Below are 20632 nucleotides of genomic sequence, written 5' to 3'. Positions count from 1 at the left end.
TAGCAGAATTAGTTTCCCCAATTGGGGAAACTTAGAAGTTACAATAGTAAGTCTGGTTCTGGTCTTGGCTAATGTAAATAAAAACAAAGGATTAGATCTGCTTAATATTTGCATGCAAAAACAAAAGAAACTCCTTAGATTAGCAAACTGAAAAAACAATTCAGAAGCAATGGCAAACTGTTTTATCCATGCTAAGAAAAGTGCATGTGACAACGACATCAGAAATAATTAAGCTGAATTTTCTTGATCTGCATTAAAAGTTGCATTAATTTTAACATGCTTCCCTCAAAATGGTGAGAAATTGTACAAACAATTTATCAATGATGCTCAGAGGCAACAATTAAGTGTGAACCAGAGAATGCACTTTTGCCCACCTTGCTGTATTCAATGACATTGCATCTGAGGTCCTTATCCCCACTAGCAATAGGGTCAGGCTGACTGAAAGGGAAAAATGAAATAAAATGCTGCAATTGAGTGCTTCTGTTCAGAGGCTTGCTCTTTTTTTAGGCACTTTTCAATTCTCCCCTCAAATTTTCTTACATGACTGTCCTTGGGATTCCACCTTTCCTTTCAACATGCTTTTTTTGCAGGGTCCTTCTGTGGGAAGCCCCGCTCCCCGAAGAATGAAATATTTTGAGGAATATTAAAAAGGCGGAATATTGTATTTCCCTAAATGAGAAATGAAGAAACATGTTTTTTAGAGGCAGGAAGCAGCTCCCAAGTCTTTCTTAATAGCCCACAGTTGATGCTAGCACTTAAGAGATAAAGAGCTTATTGAAAGAGAAAGACAAGTATCTAGATAGCTCTATTCATAAGCAAAGCAAATACTGCAGGCAGAAATCCATTCAAGACAGGATATTTTGAAACTCCCTGCAGCAAAGTCTGAACAAAGGCAGAATTAGAAGTAGCCCCTCACCCAAGACAGGATGAAAGCCATTAAGCCACAATAGGAATTGCCCAATACCCTTTCAGAAGACACGCCCCTTCATTGCACCATCCCAGAGCAGTCCAAACTTCAAACCTGGGAGCTCAGATAAGTCAGAGGTTGACCAGATTAGCTCAAACACCTAGGATTTGCATTTTCTCTTTTGCCTATAGAGCCACTACGACCCCTATATAACGCCTACATGACCCCATAGGAATCAGGCAACAGCCAATAGAATATTAAAGGACATGTTCTTGCACAGGAACAGGAAGCTCAAATACAAAGCCCAAAGAAAGTATAACCTCCCCCTCCCAACTCCATTTTGTCAGCTGCATGAGAACCATAAACACTGGTGATTCTGTTCATCATTAAACCATCTTTCCAATCAGCCTCCGTATTTCCAGTGTTTTTCTCCCAGCTTGGAACTGAACCATATGGATATTTCTTCCAACACTTCAAGCCTTTCCTAGTATTTACAGGAAGTAATAAGGACACTATATAGAGGAACTAAATGTTTCCGCACAGTATTCTGCAATGCCAATCCCCTTTTAAAATTGATTTTATCTTGAAAGAACATCGCTTAGCATTTTCCACTTTGATACTCCTTTGAATACCTATTTATCTATTGTATCTGTCCAAAATCCAAATCATCAAAATAAACCTGAAATTAGCAAATACTGGGGCATCCATGTATATTTTTATCCCAGGAAAAAAAATTCACCTCAATAATTTTAGTATAGCTTTTAGACCTATTCTTTTGTTTAAAGAAACCCCTTTATTACCAGATGAACATTTTTGGTAATTGTCATTTAGCCAAATATTATTTGTTTGGCAAGCTACCCAGCTAATAAGAAGGAAACCTTACATTCCCCTTTTAATGTCTAAAATATTCCTGCACAAAGAATAAGGCAGCAAGTATCATTTATATCTTGCCTATTGATAGTCTATTATAAAAAATCTCCTTAAAGGGATATAAAAAGAGTATTTTATATGGCATAATCTACCCAAATATTTTAGCTTCATATGAGCTTAATTATTACTATAATTAAAGTTCAGGAGTAGAACTACCATACTTTTTCAAGGTTTTGTTCAAAATGGCACAATGGCAAGAGACTAACGGATGTTCAGTAAATTACATTCAGACTCTAACAAGTGTTAATCACAAAACACAAAAAGAATAGAAAACAGGATTTTATAAACACTTTTTACAATAAATTAAGGACATATTTTCAACTGTTAAAATACGAAGTTTATACAATCAACAGAATAAGCAACTTTGTCAAAATGTTGTGAAAGGATTTTGAATTTGTACATTTTTTAAACACAATTCAACTTTTTTTTTTTAAATCCTTTTCAAATACCAGCAGAAGGTAAACTACCTAATATGACCAAACACCATTTTTACTGTTTGGAACCCCATTATCTTTAATAACAATAATCAAATCAAATTGCTCTTAAGTCCAAGAATATTTTTAATCTTCAGCGCCTTGAACTGGAGCTGTTATGACACTGATAACCTTTGAAACTGTTTCTTGCGCATCCAGAAATTTAGAATTTAGTTCAAACAATTTACCAATAATAGTCAGTGTTGTTTGTTTTAAAATGATAACGGAACTGTTGTTTAAAGGACATTAATTTACTCGTGCTCCTCTGCTTTGGCTTTTTTTTTCTGACGATGATTAACAGCAACCCAAAAAGTTATCTTATTCACAACTTCTTCCAGAAGTCTAGATGGCAACCACGGTATTTGTTTCTCCAAGAGAACAGCATTTTTACCAATACAATCAAGACTCAATCTAAAAGAAACAATATGAAGGTTATAAAGTTTTTCTCTCTATAAGTTACATAGTAGTAAACTAGTTAAAACATCTAAGAATGGCAATATGCACTCCAGTGGTGGTATTCAGCTGGTTCTATCCAGTTCGGGAGAACTGGTAGTGGCAGCTGCGAGAGGCTCTGCCCATCCACACGGACATCATCATGTCACATTTTTGACGCTCTGAGCATGCGTGGAAGGTAAGTGAACACCACCCCGATGCACTTTCACAGCAATGTTCTCAGTCTTAATACGTCAGCTCTTTCATTAGATAACTATTACTGAAAATAATCTATTCTTTGTTAGAATTTTATTGAAACATCATACTTTTTATGATTTGCTTGAATTATAGATTATGGATTTGTCTTAAACAGCTGCTATATAATAATGACACAGGAGAGTTTATATTAAGAATGCAAAATGTATTAAAATTTCTATAAGAGAAAATATCCTTTCATTAATGGAAAACAGCCACCGTGTGTACACAGCATTGCTTGACTCTCAAAACAATAGGACATATTTAATATCCTATTACATATTTAATATGTAATATCAATTACATATTTAAATGTCTATGGAGATTCTCAGTTATCCAGGTCATGGTTGTCCCAAAGGTGCTTTTTTCAAGAGGCAAGCGGACTTTCTGGTTTTTCTCTGAAGACATTTCGCTTCTCATTCTCCAAAGCATCTGAGAGTAGGACAAGAAACAATGGGTGGAAACTAATCAAGGAGAGAAGCAACCTAGAATGAAGGAGAAATTTCCTGACAGTTAGACCAATTAATCAGTGGAACAACTTGCCTCCAGAAGTTGTAAATGCTTCAACACTGGAAGTTTTTAAAAAGAGATTGGATAACCATTTGTCTGAAATAGGGTTTCCTGCCTAAGCAGGGGGTTGGACTAGAAGACCTCCAAGGTCCCTTCCAACTGTTATTCTATAGAGCTCTGCCTGGATGGTGGGGAATGGAAAGATTTATATTCCTTGCAGACAGCTGGTATATAAATCCTTCCATTTCCCACCATCCAGTCAGAGCTGAAGAAGCTTCTTGGATGAGAAGCAAAATCAAGAAAAGAAAAATCAGAAAGTCCAGTTGCCTCTTGAAAAAGCATCTTTGGTGTTACAAATTTAGGTTTCCGCATGTCAGAGTCCTTTAAATAGCTCTGCACACTGGAGTTGTTATATAAGGATAGTTATTCCTGTAATAGTTGCTATTAGTATTTGCTGAAGTATATTATTCTGGAGGCTTTACAATATTATCAGGTTTTTTTTTCTCAACTCACCTGAGAAGTGAATATGGTTGTGTTTGAAAAATCAATAAATCACTGCAATGTCCCTAAGGAAGAAAAAAAACCAATGATTTAAAATATATGCAGTTCTCTTTCCTACATAAGTATTGAAAACAATATACACAATTAAAAAGTGTCAAAGCTACCAGTTTTTAAACCAAAAAATGCAGCAAAGCAAGACAAGCATGGTGGTGTGTATTCTGGAATTCTTTTGAAATTCTTAATAGTAGATCTATCCTGTGACCAAGTGTAAGTAGGATTAAAAATGGAACAGCCTGACACATTTCAAACTGTTGCCCAACTGATTCTCTCATAGAGATGTGCTGGGAAATGTTTTTCTGATTGTTTTTTCCCCACCACAGCATCCAGCTGGAACTAATCATTTTTTGTTGTTGTTACTAGCTTCTCCTGCCACATGAACTCAGATCCTGTTTTGTTCACTTTTTGGAGAGTTATACTACTGATGGAAACAAATATATGCCGAGTCCCAAATCCTGGTTTTCCCCCCCAGAAAATTCATTTGTTTTTTCACTTTCATCCAAGCCCAGAATATGTTGATCCCATGGTTCCAGTGTTAAAAAGTAACAAGTATCAAGTTTTACTCTCAATCTTTGAAGCTAGAGAGGGGATGTTAAAACAAAGTGGAATCTTGCTCTGGCTTGTTCAGGGCAGAAAAAGTGATTGAGTGCTAGATCATCCCTTAAGGCATGGAAGCCAGACTCATCTCACACTGTTGTTGTTAGAAAAGGAATAATGATGCATGCTGCCTTGAATTATACAAAATAAAGGTGGGATATTAACATCTGGCCTCCACTAAAATGTTGTTTTTTATATACTATATGTAGGATATGCCTGTAGAAAAAGCAAACTGGATGAAATAATTAGAACTTTTTAACTCCGTGCACACTGAATATAGCATGAAAATTAGACAATGCTGTGAAAAACTAAAGCAAAGTATTTTCTGGGTCTCCCGATGCCACTGTCATTAGGAAGAATCAAAACTGATCCCAAATTATCTTCTCTCCTTAAATATTCTGCCATAAAAATGCGGAATGTGCATTTCCTTTAAAATGTATAAAAAGCAATTAGATCCTTTAAGGTACTTACCCTATCCAGGAAATGCAAATCATCTTTACTTCCTCCAAAGACTAATACTTCACCTTCTTTGCCAGCACAGGCTGTATGCCATAACCTAGAATGTATTATACTTAGAATGAATGCTTAAATAACTGATTTTGGAGAAGCATTTACTTACATGTTTTAGAGGTTCATATTATATCTACATTATAGGACCTTTCACTTAATATCCAACATATAATATCTATATTGTCTTAAGAGTGATTACTCAATTCTTTAGAATATTTTGAACGTTAGTAGTGAACGAAGAAATTTAAATCTTACTGATATTTTCCTGTTTACTATTAGTGGACTTACTTTCTTAACAAGAAGAACAGGAAGAATTTTAAAAATTAGTAATGCATTTGATTCAATCTTAAAAATGGTTTGCACTGATGAGTGATGGTTTAAATATCAAAACAGCTTATTCTATCTCTATAAAATAGATTATATAATACTTTAAGTACAATTTAAACTTGTTTTATACTATTCATGAAAATGTAAAAAATTCTTTTAATATTCATAAGCCATAATATGAAATTTGGCATGAATATCAAAGTATGAGTATTCAAGATGGCATCACTTAGAAACTCAGCTATCTGAAATATTTTATTTTTCCAGTCGTGGCATTAATTTAAGGCAACCCCTAGTCATTATTCATTAGAATTTGTATTTCTTTTTACAAGAAATGAAAGCTGTGAAAATGCTGGACTAGGATCATCTCTTCTTTCTTTACTTTCTTTACTATAATCTTCTTTAACATTAATTGTCTGCCTGCATTAACTGGAGAAAGAAATCATATGGACCAACATTCTTTTCTATCACTATATAGGCTGGCAGTGGGTTGAATAGAAAGGCACTATGTGTGTTAATAAGTTGGAAGTGTGATGCGTCTTTCTTTTAAAAAATCAAGGAAACAGGCAAAAACAGAGATGAGATCTATTTGACTAAAAAGACATTTGGGGGCAAAAATGTACCAAAAATCATAGCAACTCTACATAGAATGCAGTTTTCTATGAGTATTACCTGAGCTGTAATAGTTCCATCTTCTTACTTTACTATGAACCATGAACATGATTGGGAACCAAAGTAAATAGGGCATTCTGTTCTCCCATTCCTCCTTTGCATCCTACAAAAGTTGGGTGTTATTTTGCACACACTAGTGCAAAGTAAACAAACTGATGCAGGGCATTGCCTTTGGGTCCCCCCACCCCCGTTTGCTAAACTGCCAGAATTATTGGAGTTTGGTGGCATAGAAATTTGCACTATAAATAAATAGACACAGATATAGACTGTTGAGAATGCAACTCATTTGTATAGGATCACAGCAATAACTGTTAGGACAGCTTCACTGTGTGTGAAGTCATTTTCTGGAAATTAACAGATGAAACTCATTGGGTAATAAGATTGTGAGATTAGTTCCCTTTTATTTATGTACAAAGTATGTGCAAGATTACTGTAAAACTTACTTCATTCATTTATTTCAGCAATTATATACCATTCTCCTTACACTAAACTGTATCCCACCTGTTCTCTTCCTCATACCTGTTGATAGCTCTGCCTCTGTCTTATCTGCATTAGGAAAACTCTGGCCTGGATTGGATCATCGCAGAACACTGGAATGCCTTTCCTGCCTTCACTCTGGGCCTTGACTCCTAGCTTGAAACCTGAGGCTTTTTCTATTGACTGACAGAGTTTATGTCCTCTCACAGCTGCTCTAACTTAGCACCTAGACATTCTAATAAAGCATGTTATTTGCATTATTAATCAACTAAATTAACATCATCTGTTTAAACAAATCCTTGTCAAAAACTACAGTATCTGTTGTAATTCAAATATACCACATTGTAACTGAATTGTACACATATCTGCTGGCATCTAAATCAGAAAATTGAGATCTGTAGTGCATAATGTACATAATTAGTTTAATAAGGTAAAGAATTACCCCTCAAAAGTCAGATGTTGTAAATCTGATCTTCAGCATACTTATTTGAATAGCAGGATAAGGGGGCAATATTTATCAGCTTATTTGTTGTAATGTCAATGGATAAATTATAGATTAATACTATAAAGTTTTTATATACTGGTTTCCCTTTCCCCAATAAAAATAATATTTTGGTGAATTGTACTGTTACATTCAATATTAAATTATGAAGTTCTGAAGAGAGCTTGCATATCTTCATATTATCAGAGCAAAAATACAAATGTCAATATAATCAATATACTTATCTAAAATCTACAAAATATAAAAAAGCATTGTAAAGTAATAGAATTCAAACTATAACAATCTTACTATAAAATGAAAATTTTTCAGAGGTCAAAAGGACAAGGTCTCTTATTCATTTTCTGTCTCTGGTAAAGTGTCTCTCTGGTAACCACTCGCTCATCTGAGGTATTGCAGCCCTAATGATCATGTATTTGAACTTAAGAGTACTCAGACTCAAGACCTTTCCCCTTTCATCTACATGAAACCCACCTATATGAAATTCAATATGCAAGATTCATAAATGTTTGATCTATTTTGATTTATTCTAGAGATATTGTAATGTTTCATTCTGTCTTATTTTGTGTTCAAAATTTGTAATTACAAGTGGTCTCTGTTTAATGACACGTGTTCAGCAATTATTAGTGCTGAATGAGTGGTAGTTACAACCAGTCCTTCCACCTATGGCCATTACAGCATAACCATAGTCACATGATTACAATTTACGACCTTCCCTGCCAGCTACCGGTACCAACAACCAAGGCCAATGGAGAAGCTGGCAGGAAGTCACAAGTCTGGGTCACTTGAAGCCCTCACTTAGTGACCTACAGGTTTCTTGCTTAATGACAACAAATGGAACTGCTGGAACTGCCGCTAAGCAGTGCAAGCTTTTTGACATATGACCACATTGCTTAAAAATTAGAGTATTCAGTCCCAATTAGCACTACTACCTTAGGACTATCTGTAGTTATTTTTACTCTTATGAGTGACTAGATAGTGACTATGGACATAGAGATATAGCATGGATGTATGATCTTACTTCTGTACTTATGTGTTTCCTTCTCATACACATATTTTTGAAAAGGTAGGATTAAGTGGCCAATGTTTGCTTTCCTAACTTCAGGTACTATGAAGCAATATTTGTTGAAATTCCTGTGCCTCTTTCCTCAAATAAATGCACTAGGAAGGAAACCTGAAAAACTAAACAAGTATCCTTACAGTTTATGGGTTTTTTTCTGATAATGGCAGCCTTATTCAGGCTTTTGCCCACTAGGATAGAGAAGTGCATGTAAAGGACCATTAGTTCCTGACCTCCACAGGTTGAGTAAAGATGATTTTTCCTGCTTTCAGAGAAGCATCAATCCAGTTAAAAAAACATACACAATTTTATGGAGGTCTTCACTGGCGTTAACGAGCCCCAGCTTGAAGCTATTTTGGGGTCACATTATTAAGCATGGAGAAAACAAAAGCTATGGCATGGGATACATTTGAGTGAACATACTGTGGGTGGAACTACAATACGAGACATTTTTACCCTTTTTTTAGGCATAAGGTCTGAACAGAACTATCAAAACAAATTATTTTTAATAACTTTGCTGACAACTATACGAAATATTTAAGCAGTCAAATCTGGTAAAATGATAAAAACAGAAATTGTACTATGTAATTTAAGCCATGTTTTTAAGTTAATGAATTGAAGCATGTGAATTATAAATTTCAATTGTTACACAATTTTGTTTTTCCCCATTATAATACCATGCAAAATGACTTCTGAGGGCTATAGGACTCTTTGGAATTGTAATAGATATGACAACAGGCTATGACTGGGAAAATGGGAGCCTGGAGAAACTGTGAGTGATGACTACATGAATAGCTAGCAATAGCACTTAGACTTATATACCGCTTTATAGTGCTTTTACAGCCCTCTCTAAGCAGTTTATAGAGTCAGTATATTGCCCCCAACAATTTGGGTCCCCATTTTGCCCACCTCGGAAGGATAGAAGACTGAGTCAACCTTGAGCCTGATGAGATTTGAACTGCCAAATTGCATGCAGCCGGCAGTCAGCAGAAGTAGCCTGCAGTACTGCATTCTAACCACTGTGCCACTGTGGCAGATGTTCTTTTCTACTTTTATAAGCCAAAATTAGATCCACAAAGGAGAATATTTATAGTTCAGGATTGAAATGAGGAGTCCTTGGTGCTCTCTGAGCTTGATTGTTTTCTTGCAGTGCACTGATGATGTTACCTAGTTTGGGTAATAATGAAACGTCTACAAGAAAACAACCAAGCTTAGAAAGCATCAAGGATACCTCAACATTAGATCAAAATCTATATTTGAATTCTCAAAATTAAACAATTACAAAGTCTTATATTCTTCAATTTCAGGATATGACTAGCATATTATACCTAGGTCTAGTCTGTGGTAAATATGTAAGTTGTTGCCATTCATTTGTTGCAACATCATAAATCCAACCATCACCTGAAAATAGAGATAAAAAGTTTAGTGCTATTGTTTTTATTTAAAAGTGACAAGAAATTATGTAACAAATTGTTCTGTATTGTAGGTGAATGATTTTCAGCATGAAAAACAGGTGCTATCTTGACCAGGACTTAAAAGAAAAGCAGGTACTAGTTTAGTAGGTTTTTACATTGTTCTTTGACTATAGTACTTTTCTTCCTTTTTCCATCACTTAGCTCACCTCAGTTTCAGAAGTAGCTGGGAAGAGTAGTATTGCTTATTTTCTTAAAAAAAGCAATCTACTCTCCTTTAAGTGACCTGAATCTTCATTTCAGAATATGGCAAATGTTTCATTAACATTTGACTTTTCTGCATGGACTTTAAGTCATACTGTTTAAATTAATTAAGCAGCTTGGTTTATTACCATTTTGTCCTTTTGTTTGCTGAAAACCAGTTTGAGATCATTAATGGTACTGTTCAAAGTCACGCTGCTAATGGACACTAACTGTGATCCAGGCACTTATGCGTCTGCCTCACTATTACTGTGTAACATTGCAGGGAGCCGCAGTTGTATGATTGCCATTTGCAATCATAAGCAAACTCAATGGAGAAGCTGTTAGGGCAGATCGCAAGCCATGTTCAGGCTCTGTGGGTCCTTCCAGATCTTCTCCTGCCTTCCCATGACTTGCATACAGCCTGGGCCAACCCTCCTCTGGCCTCCCATACAGCCGGCACCAGCCCTTTCTTGCCTTCCTGCAACCCATTCTCCCTACCTGGGATTCTGCTTCTTCCCACTTAAGGACCTGTGCATTTTGGGACTACAACAATAATTGTGACTGCCAAGCAATGCAGCCACATGACATGTGCACTTTATAAGTGCATCACTTAGTGGTGGCAATCCCAGTCCCAATTGCCATGGTAACTCAAATACTAGCTATATCTGTATCACATTCTCAACATTTCAGGACAAATGCTACTTACTTAAGGGTACATTGTCTGAACTCAGCCCACCAAATAGGAAAAGTTTCCCATCTGCCACAGGAGTCAACGTGTGCCATGATCTGTCTCTTGGTTTTTCTCCATTTGTAGCAATTCTAAGTAGAAGAGCAATCAAAAGCACAACTGCTTATAAAATTCAAACAAACAAATCCCAAATAATTATTGAATATTACAGCATGGGGGATGGATGTGAAGAAATATTTCCTAAGGCAGCTTATATAATATAAATTGTTTATTTCATTAACTGCTGAAACTGAATTGTATAGATTCAAAACAACTAGGATTCAATCACTCCTTTGAGCTTTCTTCGGTTGACAACTCAACTAAACCAGGAAGCAAGGAGCCATGTTATAATCACCAATTTCTGCAACTTACAAGTAACACACACACACATAGGTTTTTCATTTATTTATATATTTATTTAGGAAATTTATTTGCCACCCATCTCGTATCCAACTAAATCTATATGATAGTTAATATGAATTGTCAGCCTGACAATCTAATGTATAACTAAAAATAAATCTCTTCATTTCTCTGTAAAAATTCTTAGAAACTTCATCTAAGAAATCCTTGCAGTTTAATAAAATCATAAGATGTGTTTTGTTGACCTATTTTCTTCACTTTTAAATTTTACAATTTAAAATTTAAAAAACTTTTTAAATTAAAGCAGTCTACAACAGCAAAAGGATGGATCATAGCAAAATCAGTCGCTGATATTGTGAGGGAGGAAACTTAACTTTAAGTGCTTTTGCATTTATATTTAAGTTGGTCTTTTATCCTCTGAAAATTTCATCCACATAATATGCAGAAATCCATCTATAAATTATAAATTTGTTTACTATCATAAAAACATTATTATGTGACATTAATAGAAATAGTAGTGATTTATTATCAAAAAGCAAATCCCAAGAAAATGTTCAAAACTAACTAACCATTTAACTAGGGTATTTATATACAACAGAAAAAACGACATTGAAGAAAAAAACTTACTTTCCTGACCAAACCCAGGTGTCTAAATTCAGAGAATGTAAATCATTCATCCTTGTTTGCTATTTAAAAAATACAACATCCATTTTATTTTAAAATAAAATATAGTATCAATTTCAGTTTATAAATTCCTCAGATAAGAAAATTTATCTAACTGTATCAATTGAGATTATGTATATTATGGTCAACAAGAACATGAAGAAAATAAATAGTATTGTTATGTAACTGTTCTCATACTATTTCCATTCTGTTATGTTCATTTGAATTATGTAATTTGATTTTCAACAAAATCAAATTAAACTATTCAGCATAAAGTTCCAAGTGACTATTCACACCAACTCAACTAATTCCTACTAGCCTAGAGTGTATGTGTGGTCACATTCCATTTACAGTATTTTTCAGAACACACAGGTAAAGTATTTTAGAATTTCTGGTTTAAGACTGAAGGGCTTCATCTTTTTCTGCTGAAGCCTTTCAAATAAATACTCCTTCCTTTTTTGGTGCATGATTACTTGCTGCCGTTATCCAGAATGAGCAGCATTAAACCCACTTAGCAGCTGCTGGACAGCTCTACACGTAAAAATATTAGGCTAGATGGACAACAGTCTCATTTAATATAGTGAACATTCTTCTTTCCTATTCTTCAATAAGTCCTTTTAAGTCTTTGATGACTAAATTTTGGAATCAAGTTACAGCCAGAGAAAAAGTGAGGGGAAAAATTCCTCATAGCAATATTTTAACAGTCTCTTTTTACTTCAGAAAGATATATTTTTCCTTTCCTGCATTAAAGCATCCTTCTCATAAAAAAATAAATGGGCACTGAGTACAAACCAAAACCCGTCCTCCAAAAACATAGCCTGTATTTCCTATGACTGCACATGAGTGAGCTGCTCGAGGCTGAGGTGCAATTCCACGCTGCAAGCAAGAGAATAACAGTAATCAGAATATGCCTACAACAAATATGTTGTGTCACCAATGCACCTGGCTATATCTATACACAGAGTTACAACGCTTACTTTAATTTTTGGCTGATACCAAGTTTGAGTACTTGTATCAAAAACATGGACATCATTGTGCCATCCCCAGAATATTTGACCTTCCTAAAAAAAGTAAAAGACATTAGAAGTAGTAGTAATAATAATAATTTAAAAAAACACAATAAAAACACTAATAATAAATCAGCTTCTATTTTTTGCTTGTAATTAAATTTTATCTTACCCAAAATGCATCATGAACATCAAAACAGTCACTTAGCTCATTTTGTTTCCTACAGCCATAACCACCAAAGTAGATTAACCTGAAATAATTGGAATTAAAATTACTAATTAATTTCTCTGCAATAATCCTAAGAATACTATAGTTCTGCCCTTTCATTTTCCACAAGACTTCTCAAATGTCACCTGTAGTAATCTGTTTATTTGCCTTATATGTATTCCCAACTCTACATAAATAAGAAAGACATCCAAAGTATACTACTTTTCTGTCAGCAATGCACTGGCAATATCAAGAGAAAAATGAATTCAATATTCAAAACATTTTACCTTTTAAAAAATCCTAAATATTACAGCCTATTGTTATTTACTTATAATGTAAGTGTTGTTCATAGTAGTATATCCCACTGATAAATGTTATCAAACCATTAAGTTACCAGATATTTTTTCATCAGCTATCAATTTCCTCCCCATTTATGAAATCATTTATGGAATTACCTGTCTTTATACACCCAGCAAGCAAGCTTGTCACGTGGTGTAGGAGGCTGACCTTTAAAGTCTGTGATTTGCTTCCATACATAAACTCCATTTTTTGTTCGCAAATTAACATGATAGAGCTTTAAAGAAAATTAAAATATACAATATTTTAATATTATGTTTAATATATAAACATAAGTGCTAACGGAAAAAAGATAGTGAATTGAAAAATCAATATTCCATTACTATTTTAATGAAAAGGATTAAATTCTCTTATTTCCAATATTTAAATAAGCTTTTGTGCTAACAACATTCAGACATTTTCTAATTGTGAAATTGTGATCTGTTTTTGAACTGATGCTCCCTTTCAGGCCAAATTCTAGTAACGAAAATGCTTAGTAGTTCCAGTGAAGTGAAACTAACTGCAAATTTAATGCCCATGGTTTTCAGAAAAAACAAATATTGGAAACTAAATTTTCCTCACTGCATGGACCTACAAAAACAAGTTACTAAACAAGTAATGTTAGTGAAACCAAGGTATCCCAAACTAATACATTCTAATTTAAAGTATGAAGACCTGATGGCCATAAAAGGCCTTAAGTTAAAGTCTTAGAATTTTTTATGATGCTTCTATTTTTTTCTTCCGTTCAATCATGTCTGATACTCTTAGATCAGGGGTGTCAAACTGGCAGCTTGAGGGCCAGATGCATCATGTGCAGGCCATGCCCACCAGGGGTGGGTTCTAAATTTTTTTACTACCGGTTCTGTGGGCATGGCTTGATGGTCATGTGACAATTATTTAGGATTTAGCAGAGGTACTGGTCTACCAGGCTTTTAACTGCTTGCAGAGCTGTACCGGTCTACCCATTTATTTTTTGCAGGGACTTGTCTACTCATGTATTTTTGCAGGCACTGATCTACTCATGTATTTTTGCAGGCACTGGTCTACTCATTTGTTTTCTTTTAACACTGATCAGCTGTAGGGCTGCCCTTTGAAGCCCGCAGCAAGAGTTTAAACAGGTTTTTTCCCTCTAGCCATCAGCTGGGACTCAGGAGGCAGCAATAGATTGGGGGAGGGCCAAATAAAAGGTAAGAATAATGTGGGGGTCGGTGGGTGGGTGGCACGGGGGGGCGCGAGTGGGCAGAACCGGTTCAGTGACATCATATCGTCACCGCTACTGGCTCGGGAGAACTGGGCCGAACCGGGAGGAACCCACCACTGATGCCCACCCCAGCTTCACGAAGGGAAAAAATGTTGCGAAGCTTCATGTGACGGCAACATGATGCTGCAAGTTTGACACCTGTCAAGTCTCTGCAGTTTTCTTCACAAGGTTTTTTGAAAGTGGTTTGCCATTGCCTCCTTTGTAGGGCTGAAAGAGTGACTGGCCCAAGTTTGGTTCTCTCCTAAACATATTTATCAATAAAGTCCCACTGCTATCAAACGGTAGTTCTGTTGGTCATCATTCACCTGGAAGTGATATCAAGATGTAATTAACATTGGTAGTACTTACGTTTAGCATACAAGAATTAACAATGCTAAATATATTCATTCTGTGAGATATGTTATTTTTATTTATCCCGGATCTGCGCTCCTTCCGCCGTGCTGTGAAGACCTTTTTATTCCATCAAGCGGGCTTGGCCTAATCTCTTCCCTTTTTAAATATGTAAATTTTAATCTGTTTTTAAATTATTGGGGTATTTTAATTTGTCTGGGCCAAATAATTTAATTTGATTTTATCGGGTTTTTAAATTTTGTGTATTTATGTATTTTATTGTTGGCTGTTCACCGCCCTGAGTCCTTCGGAAGTAGGGCGGTATACAAATCAAATAAACTAAATTAAACTAACTAAACTATTTCCCATACAGCATTTATGTCATATACAAGAAAGATTATACTGTCAAATGAAAAATAAACTATGCCATATGAGGTATTCAAGTACCTAGATATCCCAAAATTATTATCTGTGCTGATTAGTCTTTATCTGTGAAAAATCCCAAATTCAGATCTTATTCTTGACATTTCTTGATCATTATAAATTCTTACCACTATGTATTTTAAGTTTTAATATAGCTACAACAATGAATCATAAAAACATAAATGTGAAACACAAAAAGGTTAATACATAAAAACATGGAAGAATTATAAATATATAAAAAGATACAGTTCAGTTTTAAATAAATTGAACAATATTTTTCACCATTTAAGACATTTCTTATTTTGTTGGGAAAGTTTTTAACAATGAAAGGAATCCAATACCCGATTGCTGTATCCTTTGTCATCAAATCCTCCAAAGATATAGAGCTTCCCATTAATGCAAGCTCCACAGCTTCCAGACATAGATGGAGGTAACTCTCCTTTCATTAGATGCATTGACCTGCAATTCAGGCAATACAGAATATACTTTAACTTTGCTCAGAGTGTATGAGAAACAGATAAAAGAAATAATACTTTTAAGTACTTTGAAATAATATTTTTGCCGAAAAATGTTATCTACCTCAATCTATGTCATTCTCTTCCAGTCATTATACATTAGTACTCCCAAACTTGATGCCTACCAGATATGATCATTACATGTCATTATTTTCAGGCAACATAAGGTATAAGTAAATTGGGGGAATTATTTCATCACAATCAGGTAAATACACTGGAAACAATAGCAACATTCTTTGGCTAGTCCAATACTTTCTGACTCATTCCTAAAGGAGAACAGAACCTTCTAGTTACAATAGCCTCTGAGAAGGAAAAGTATTATCACTGATATCCATTTCCAAATGCATTAAAATCACATAAAAATTAACAGGGCTCTTTTATACAATGTAGGCAATCTAGGATTGGTTTGTCCAGTTAATCAAGTTACCTAAATTTCCACAAAATACTGAACCATAAATTGTACTTGCTGTAACCTAGAACTAGCCAGTCATATTTCAACATATTCTGGCATGGAAATCTAGCCTTAAGACCGTATTTCTTTTTCAAGAAATTAATTAAAAGAACAAGGAAGTAAAAAGCTTATTTAGCTAAAATAATAATTTCAATAAATAAAGTTTCTTATATAAATTATCTTCTGATAAATTAACAGTACAGTAAATAATGTAACTTACCATAATCCACTGTCAATTTCATAAATCCAAAGTTCATCATTTGGTAAATAAACTTCATTTTCTTCAATAGACTATGCAGAAAAAAACAGTAGTTCTGACATAATTTTTATTTTCAAAAAGCCACATGTATTTCTGAATACTTTCCATTTCAAATTCTAGCTCTATAATAGATAACTTGGCCTGCTGGAGCATTGTTTTAGTAATCATAAAGCACACACATTATTTTCCTTTCATTTACTATCAATTACATGCATAACTCAGTGTACCATTCATTAGTCTTTTGTTGGAAAGGAAATTTCAAGTGGCAAATCAGTGAAATCATGGAAAGTGACACTGCAGATCTTAGCACATTTTAAAGGTACTTAGTAGTATACTTATAATTTATGTCTGCAAGAATTAAATATATGTTGACAGAAAAGTAGTATATAAAGAATTTGTTGAAAATTATCATAATCTCACTGCAAATATTGCCAATATCCCAGAACTAGGACATTTATCCCATAAATATAAAAAGCTTTGCATTTATGACACCAGTTATCATTAGCGATCCTATATATTTTGCCATTTCCAGAATACCAAAGCCCAATAGTAATGGTAATAGATGTCCTTATTCCAAATTAACTCTAATGAAATAATGCTCATGAAAGCAGTGAAGGAAATCCTTTACTTTGCAATGAATTATTATAATAATAAAAGCAATATATTTAGGGGAATAAATAGTGATTATATTTTCCTTTTCTTGAAGGGCAGGAAAAGACTGGTGATTTGATAGTTTGGTCATGAGTAGCTTGTACAAATGGGGAGAAACACATCCTAACCATATTGATCATCTCCCTTATCCATAAGCCAGTCACATCTTGGCTGTTAACACCTAAATAACAAATGATAGACCTCAGATCTCCTCCCATCATGCTATATTCTCAATTATTCTAAAAATAATTGAAATTAACTGGATAGGGGGCTAGCTTGCATCATCTGCTATCCTAAAACAGGAGACCAAGTCAAGGCAGCTCCGACTGACAGTAACAAAGAAAAATGTGATGTCATCAATGATCATAGTATTCATTTACAAATGGGATTGAGATAAATTGATACTCTCATTTGCTTGGAGATGCACAAATTGTTACGTCTTGACCAGCCAGCCATTTGGCATAAAAGTAATCAAGTCAATGGAAGCACTCAGCACTCAGTTGCTTCACTCTTGATACTGATTACATCAGAATGGCTGGGTTCCAATCTAACACTAAGCCAAGCCAAGCCAAGCCAAGCCAAGCCATAAACCATGACTTTAAACCCATGAGATCATAAATGGTTAGCCCAAACACAAACTTTTAAGGATTCAGTATACAAGCAGTCCTCGGTTTACCACCATTCCTTTAGCAACTGTTCAGTCACAATGGCTCTGAAAAAAAAGTGATAACTGGTCCTCAACCATTGCAGCACATCCCCTGGGGGGCGAGGGGGGGGGGCAAAATTTGGGTTGCCGTATCCTGGGATGCATTCTTCCCATCTGGCTTTCCACAAGCAAAATCAATGGGGGAAGCCAAATTCACTTAGCAAAAGATTGTCAAGTTGGGTGCGACTCCTTACTTCATATTTTACATAACAATGGAAATTCTGGTTCCAATTGTGGTCTGAAGTTGAGGACTATCTGCAACTATCTGGGTGTCTTGAGTGGGAACTCAAGACACCCATAAGGGACATTATTAACAGCTCCTAGGCTTTCAAATCTGCCTCCGCAGACAAGGAAAATAATAGTGCCACACTTTTAAGACAAAGGCGAGTTTATTATAGCAAACCATCTGACACAACAGGTTGTCAAGCTTCTTAAGGCGCCACGAGATTCTGGCGCTCAAATACAATATGTAATTCAGCCTCCTGGAGGCGGGGAGAGAGGCGGGCCAGCTGCTGTCTCACGAGGCGCCACCGTCCAATCAGGTAAACAGCTGTCAAACACCCAACCTCCTCCTCCCCCATCCACGTCCAAAAGAGGCGCGTGCCCCTTTTTCTTTCCCGCCCATTTCGCTCTTGAAGGAGGAGCAACAGCGAGCTTTCTCTTTAAAATAACACAGGGGAGGGGGAGGGGGAGGGGGAGGGGGGGAAAAAGGCGAGATAAACCGAACTGCTTCTCTCGCCCCTCCCCCCGCCCGTGGTTTCTTCCATTGCACGGTTAATACGAGACTGCTTTTTTTTTTCTTTCCCACACGTATTTGTCCAACCATTCGGCTTCCCCGTTGACCCTAATTTCCTTACCACATATCCCCCCCACACATAAAGACAATTCCCATCGACCACGGCGCAATGCCCGCTCCGTTCCTCGGCCACGCCGAACTCTTCAGGAGGAGGATCCGCCGCCATCTTAGTGCGGGGTGGATTAGGTGGGAATGAAGTTTGTAAGCCCAGTCACCGTCGCCGTGGCAGTCCCCTCAGCAACCGCGTCCGCAGCCGCCGCCCCCTCGTTTAGAACGCCAGACGAGCGCGGTGTGTTGCTGACATCGCCCCCTGCCGTTGGCAGAGAAGAGCGCAAGCACCGCGGAGGCCTCGGCTGGCTGAGCAGAGGGACGTTTTTCTATCTTTCGAAGTGCGCAGCTATTCAATTTACGTACTTAGTTTTTTTTTTTGGATTTGAACAATAGGCTGAACAAGAACTGGATGTACAATGTATTGGATGCACGATGCATTAGTCCATATAAGAAAGTAAATCGAAGATATTCCCAGCCAAGCTGTGAGCACTGTGCAAATGCATTTGCATTATATGTTTGGGGATAATAAACGTCAGGTGGCTGGTGAATGCAAAATGTACATTTTCAATTGTGGTAGTCACTCCTAAAACGTGTGTGAACTAATTTTTCCCCTGGCAATCTTCACACCCTCATGGATTATCGTATGATTATGATGGGAGAATTTAAGCATTAGAAGAAATTGAATTGATCCCGTGGTACATTCTCATTTCTGCTCATCCATACAGTATTTTGAATTAAAAATATATCAGTACCTTGATGCATAAATATACCAAATCAAAACTGCATTACACATTTAATAAAATTTATAATAGCAAAGAAACACATCCATTCCTAAGGTATGTATCAAAATACTAATTAATATAAGACCAAATAGATAAAAATTAGCTAATAAACATTTTGACAACTTTGTCTTGAGGATATGTTGCAGATGAACTTGTTCTTGCAAACATGCTGCCCTAAGTCTTATCTACAAATCTGTCAGTCAAAAGTTATAGTTCCATAAACTTTATGGACAGATACCAAATGCTGATGCCCTTAATTTATAAGCCAGTTTACACATGACATCATCACAAGTTGGTAGGGAAAAATCCACAATCACTGATTTGGAAGTTTTGATAGAAGCCTAGACCAGTAGGTTTAGTTATTTGTCAAAACTGCAGTCCAGGTTTTGCAAAAACTCAACAGTATCTGATTGCCAGGCCTGATTGAATTGATCCATGTGATCAGAGACTGGTGCATACTGTAATCAGCTCTTATTTCATCTTGCCTCTTCTTCCAAGAACATCACAGCTCAGCTCCCCACTTCCACCACCTGTTGGTGAAGCTTAAAAAACAGCTGACAGGTACTGGGTAAATTGCAGGGAGAAGCAGAAGAAACCCTGTATTTAAAAGTAGTCCCTCAGCACTACTACCTGTCAGCTCTTGTCAGGCTATTTTAAAAAGGAGGTTCTGAAAGAGGGATAAACTTATTTAATAAACAAAAAAAAGGTCAGGGAGGAATTGCCTGGTAGAGGAGTCTCCCTTCCTTTGTCTTGTGCGTGCTCCTCCTTTATGTCACATGTAAATCAGATGAAGAAACTCTTCAAAGCTTCTTCAGCTCTGACAGGATAGTGGGGAATGGAAGGAAGAAGTTTCTTGGATGAAAAACTACACGTCTTCAAAGAAAAAAAAAAGAAAAAACAAAAAAATCCAATTGCCTCCTGAAAAATGCACCTTTGGGAAGAGAAGTGCAGGATTCTTTTTTGAATCCTCCACAACTTGAATGGTTGGACAGAGAGGAGGGGGGGGGGTCAACCTATTGTCCAAAGCCGCTGAAGGCCAGATAAAGAACAATGGATGGAAACTGACCAAGGAGAGATTCAACCTAGAAATAAGGAGAATTTTTCTGACAGTGAGAACAATCCACCCATGGAACAGAAGTTGCCTTCAGAACTTGCAGGAGCTTCATCACTGGAGGTTTTCAAGAAGAGATTGGACTGCCACCTGTCAGAAACTGTGTAGGTTCTCTTGCTTGGGTGGGGGGTTGGAC

At 36.1% G+C, this 20632-nt stretch overlaps 1 protein-coding gene across 2 annotated transcripts; it reads right to left on the bottom strand.

Moving 5' to 3' along the window:
* Positions 1-2100: 2100 nt before the first annotated feature.
* Positions 2101-18851, bottom strand: KLHDC1 (kelch domain containing 1). 2 transcript variants are annotated; one of them, XM_034433332.3, is made up of 13 exons: positions 18614-18851; positions 16361-16431; positions 15516-15633; positions 13280-13398; positions 12789-12867; positions 12587-12670; positions 12402-12485; positions 11574-11632; positions 10566-10678; positions 9533-9605; positions 5134-5218; positions 4021-4073; positions 2101-2721 (listed from the first exon to the last, which is right to left on the bottom strand). In XM_034433332.3, exons 1-13 carry the CDS (start codon positions 18716-18718, stop codon positions 2562-2564), a joined length of 1203 nt encoding a protein of 400 aa, XP_034289223.1. In that variant the 5' UTR covers positions 18719-18851; the 3' UTR covers positions 2101-2561. The 2 variants fall into 2 exon arrangements, with proteins under 2 accessions (XP_034289223.1, XP_060549865.1); XM_060693882.2 differs by having other exon boundaries at positions 2101-3482; positions 18614-18840.
* Between the last annotated feature and the right edge of the window lie 1781 nt (positions 18852-20632).

The sequence above is a fragment of the Pantherophis guttatus genome, chromosome 1 (genome assembly GCF_059756535.1).
Source record: "Pantherophis guttatus breed Tessera chromosome 1, ASM5975653v1, whole genome shotgun sequence".
Classification (NCBI taxonomy): Eukaryota; Metazoa; Chordata; class Lepidosauria; order Squamata; family Colubridae; genus Pantherophis; species Pantherophis guttatus.
The sequence above is the reverse complement of the archived record's forward strand: the minus strand, read 5'-3'. Positions and strand labels throughout refer to the sequence as shown.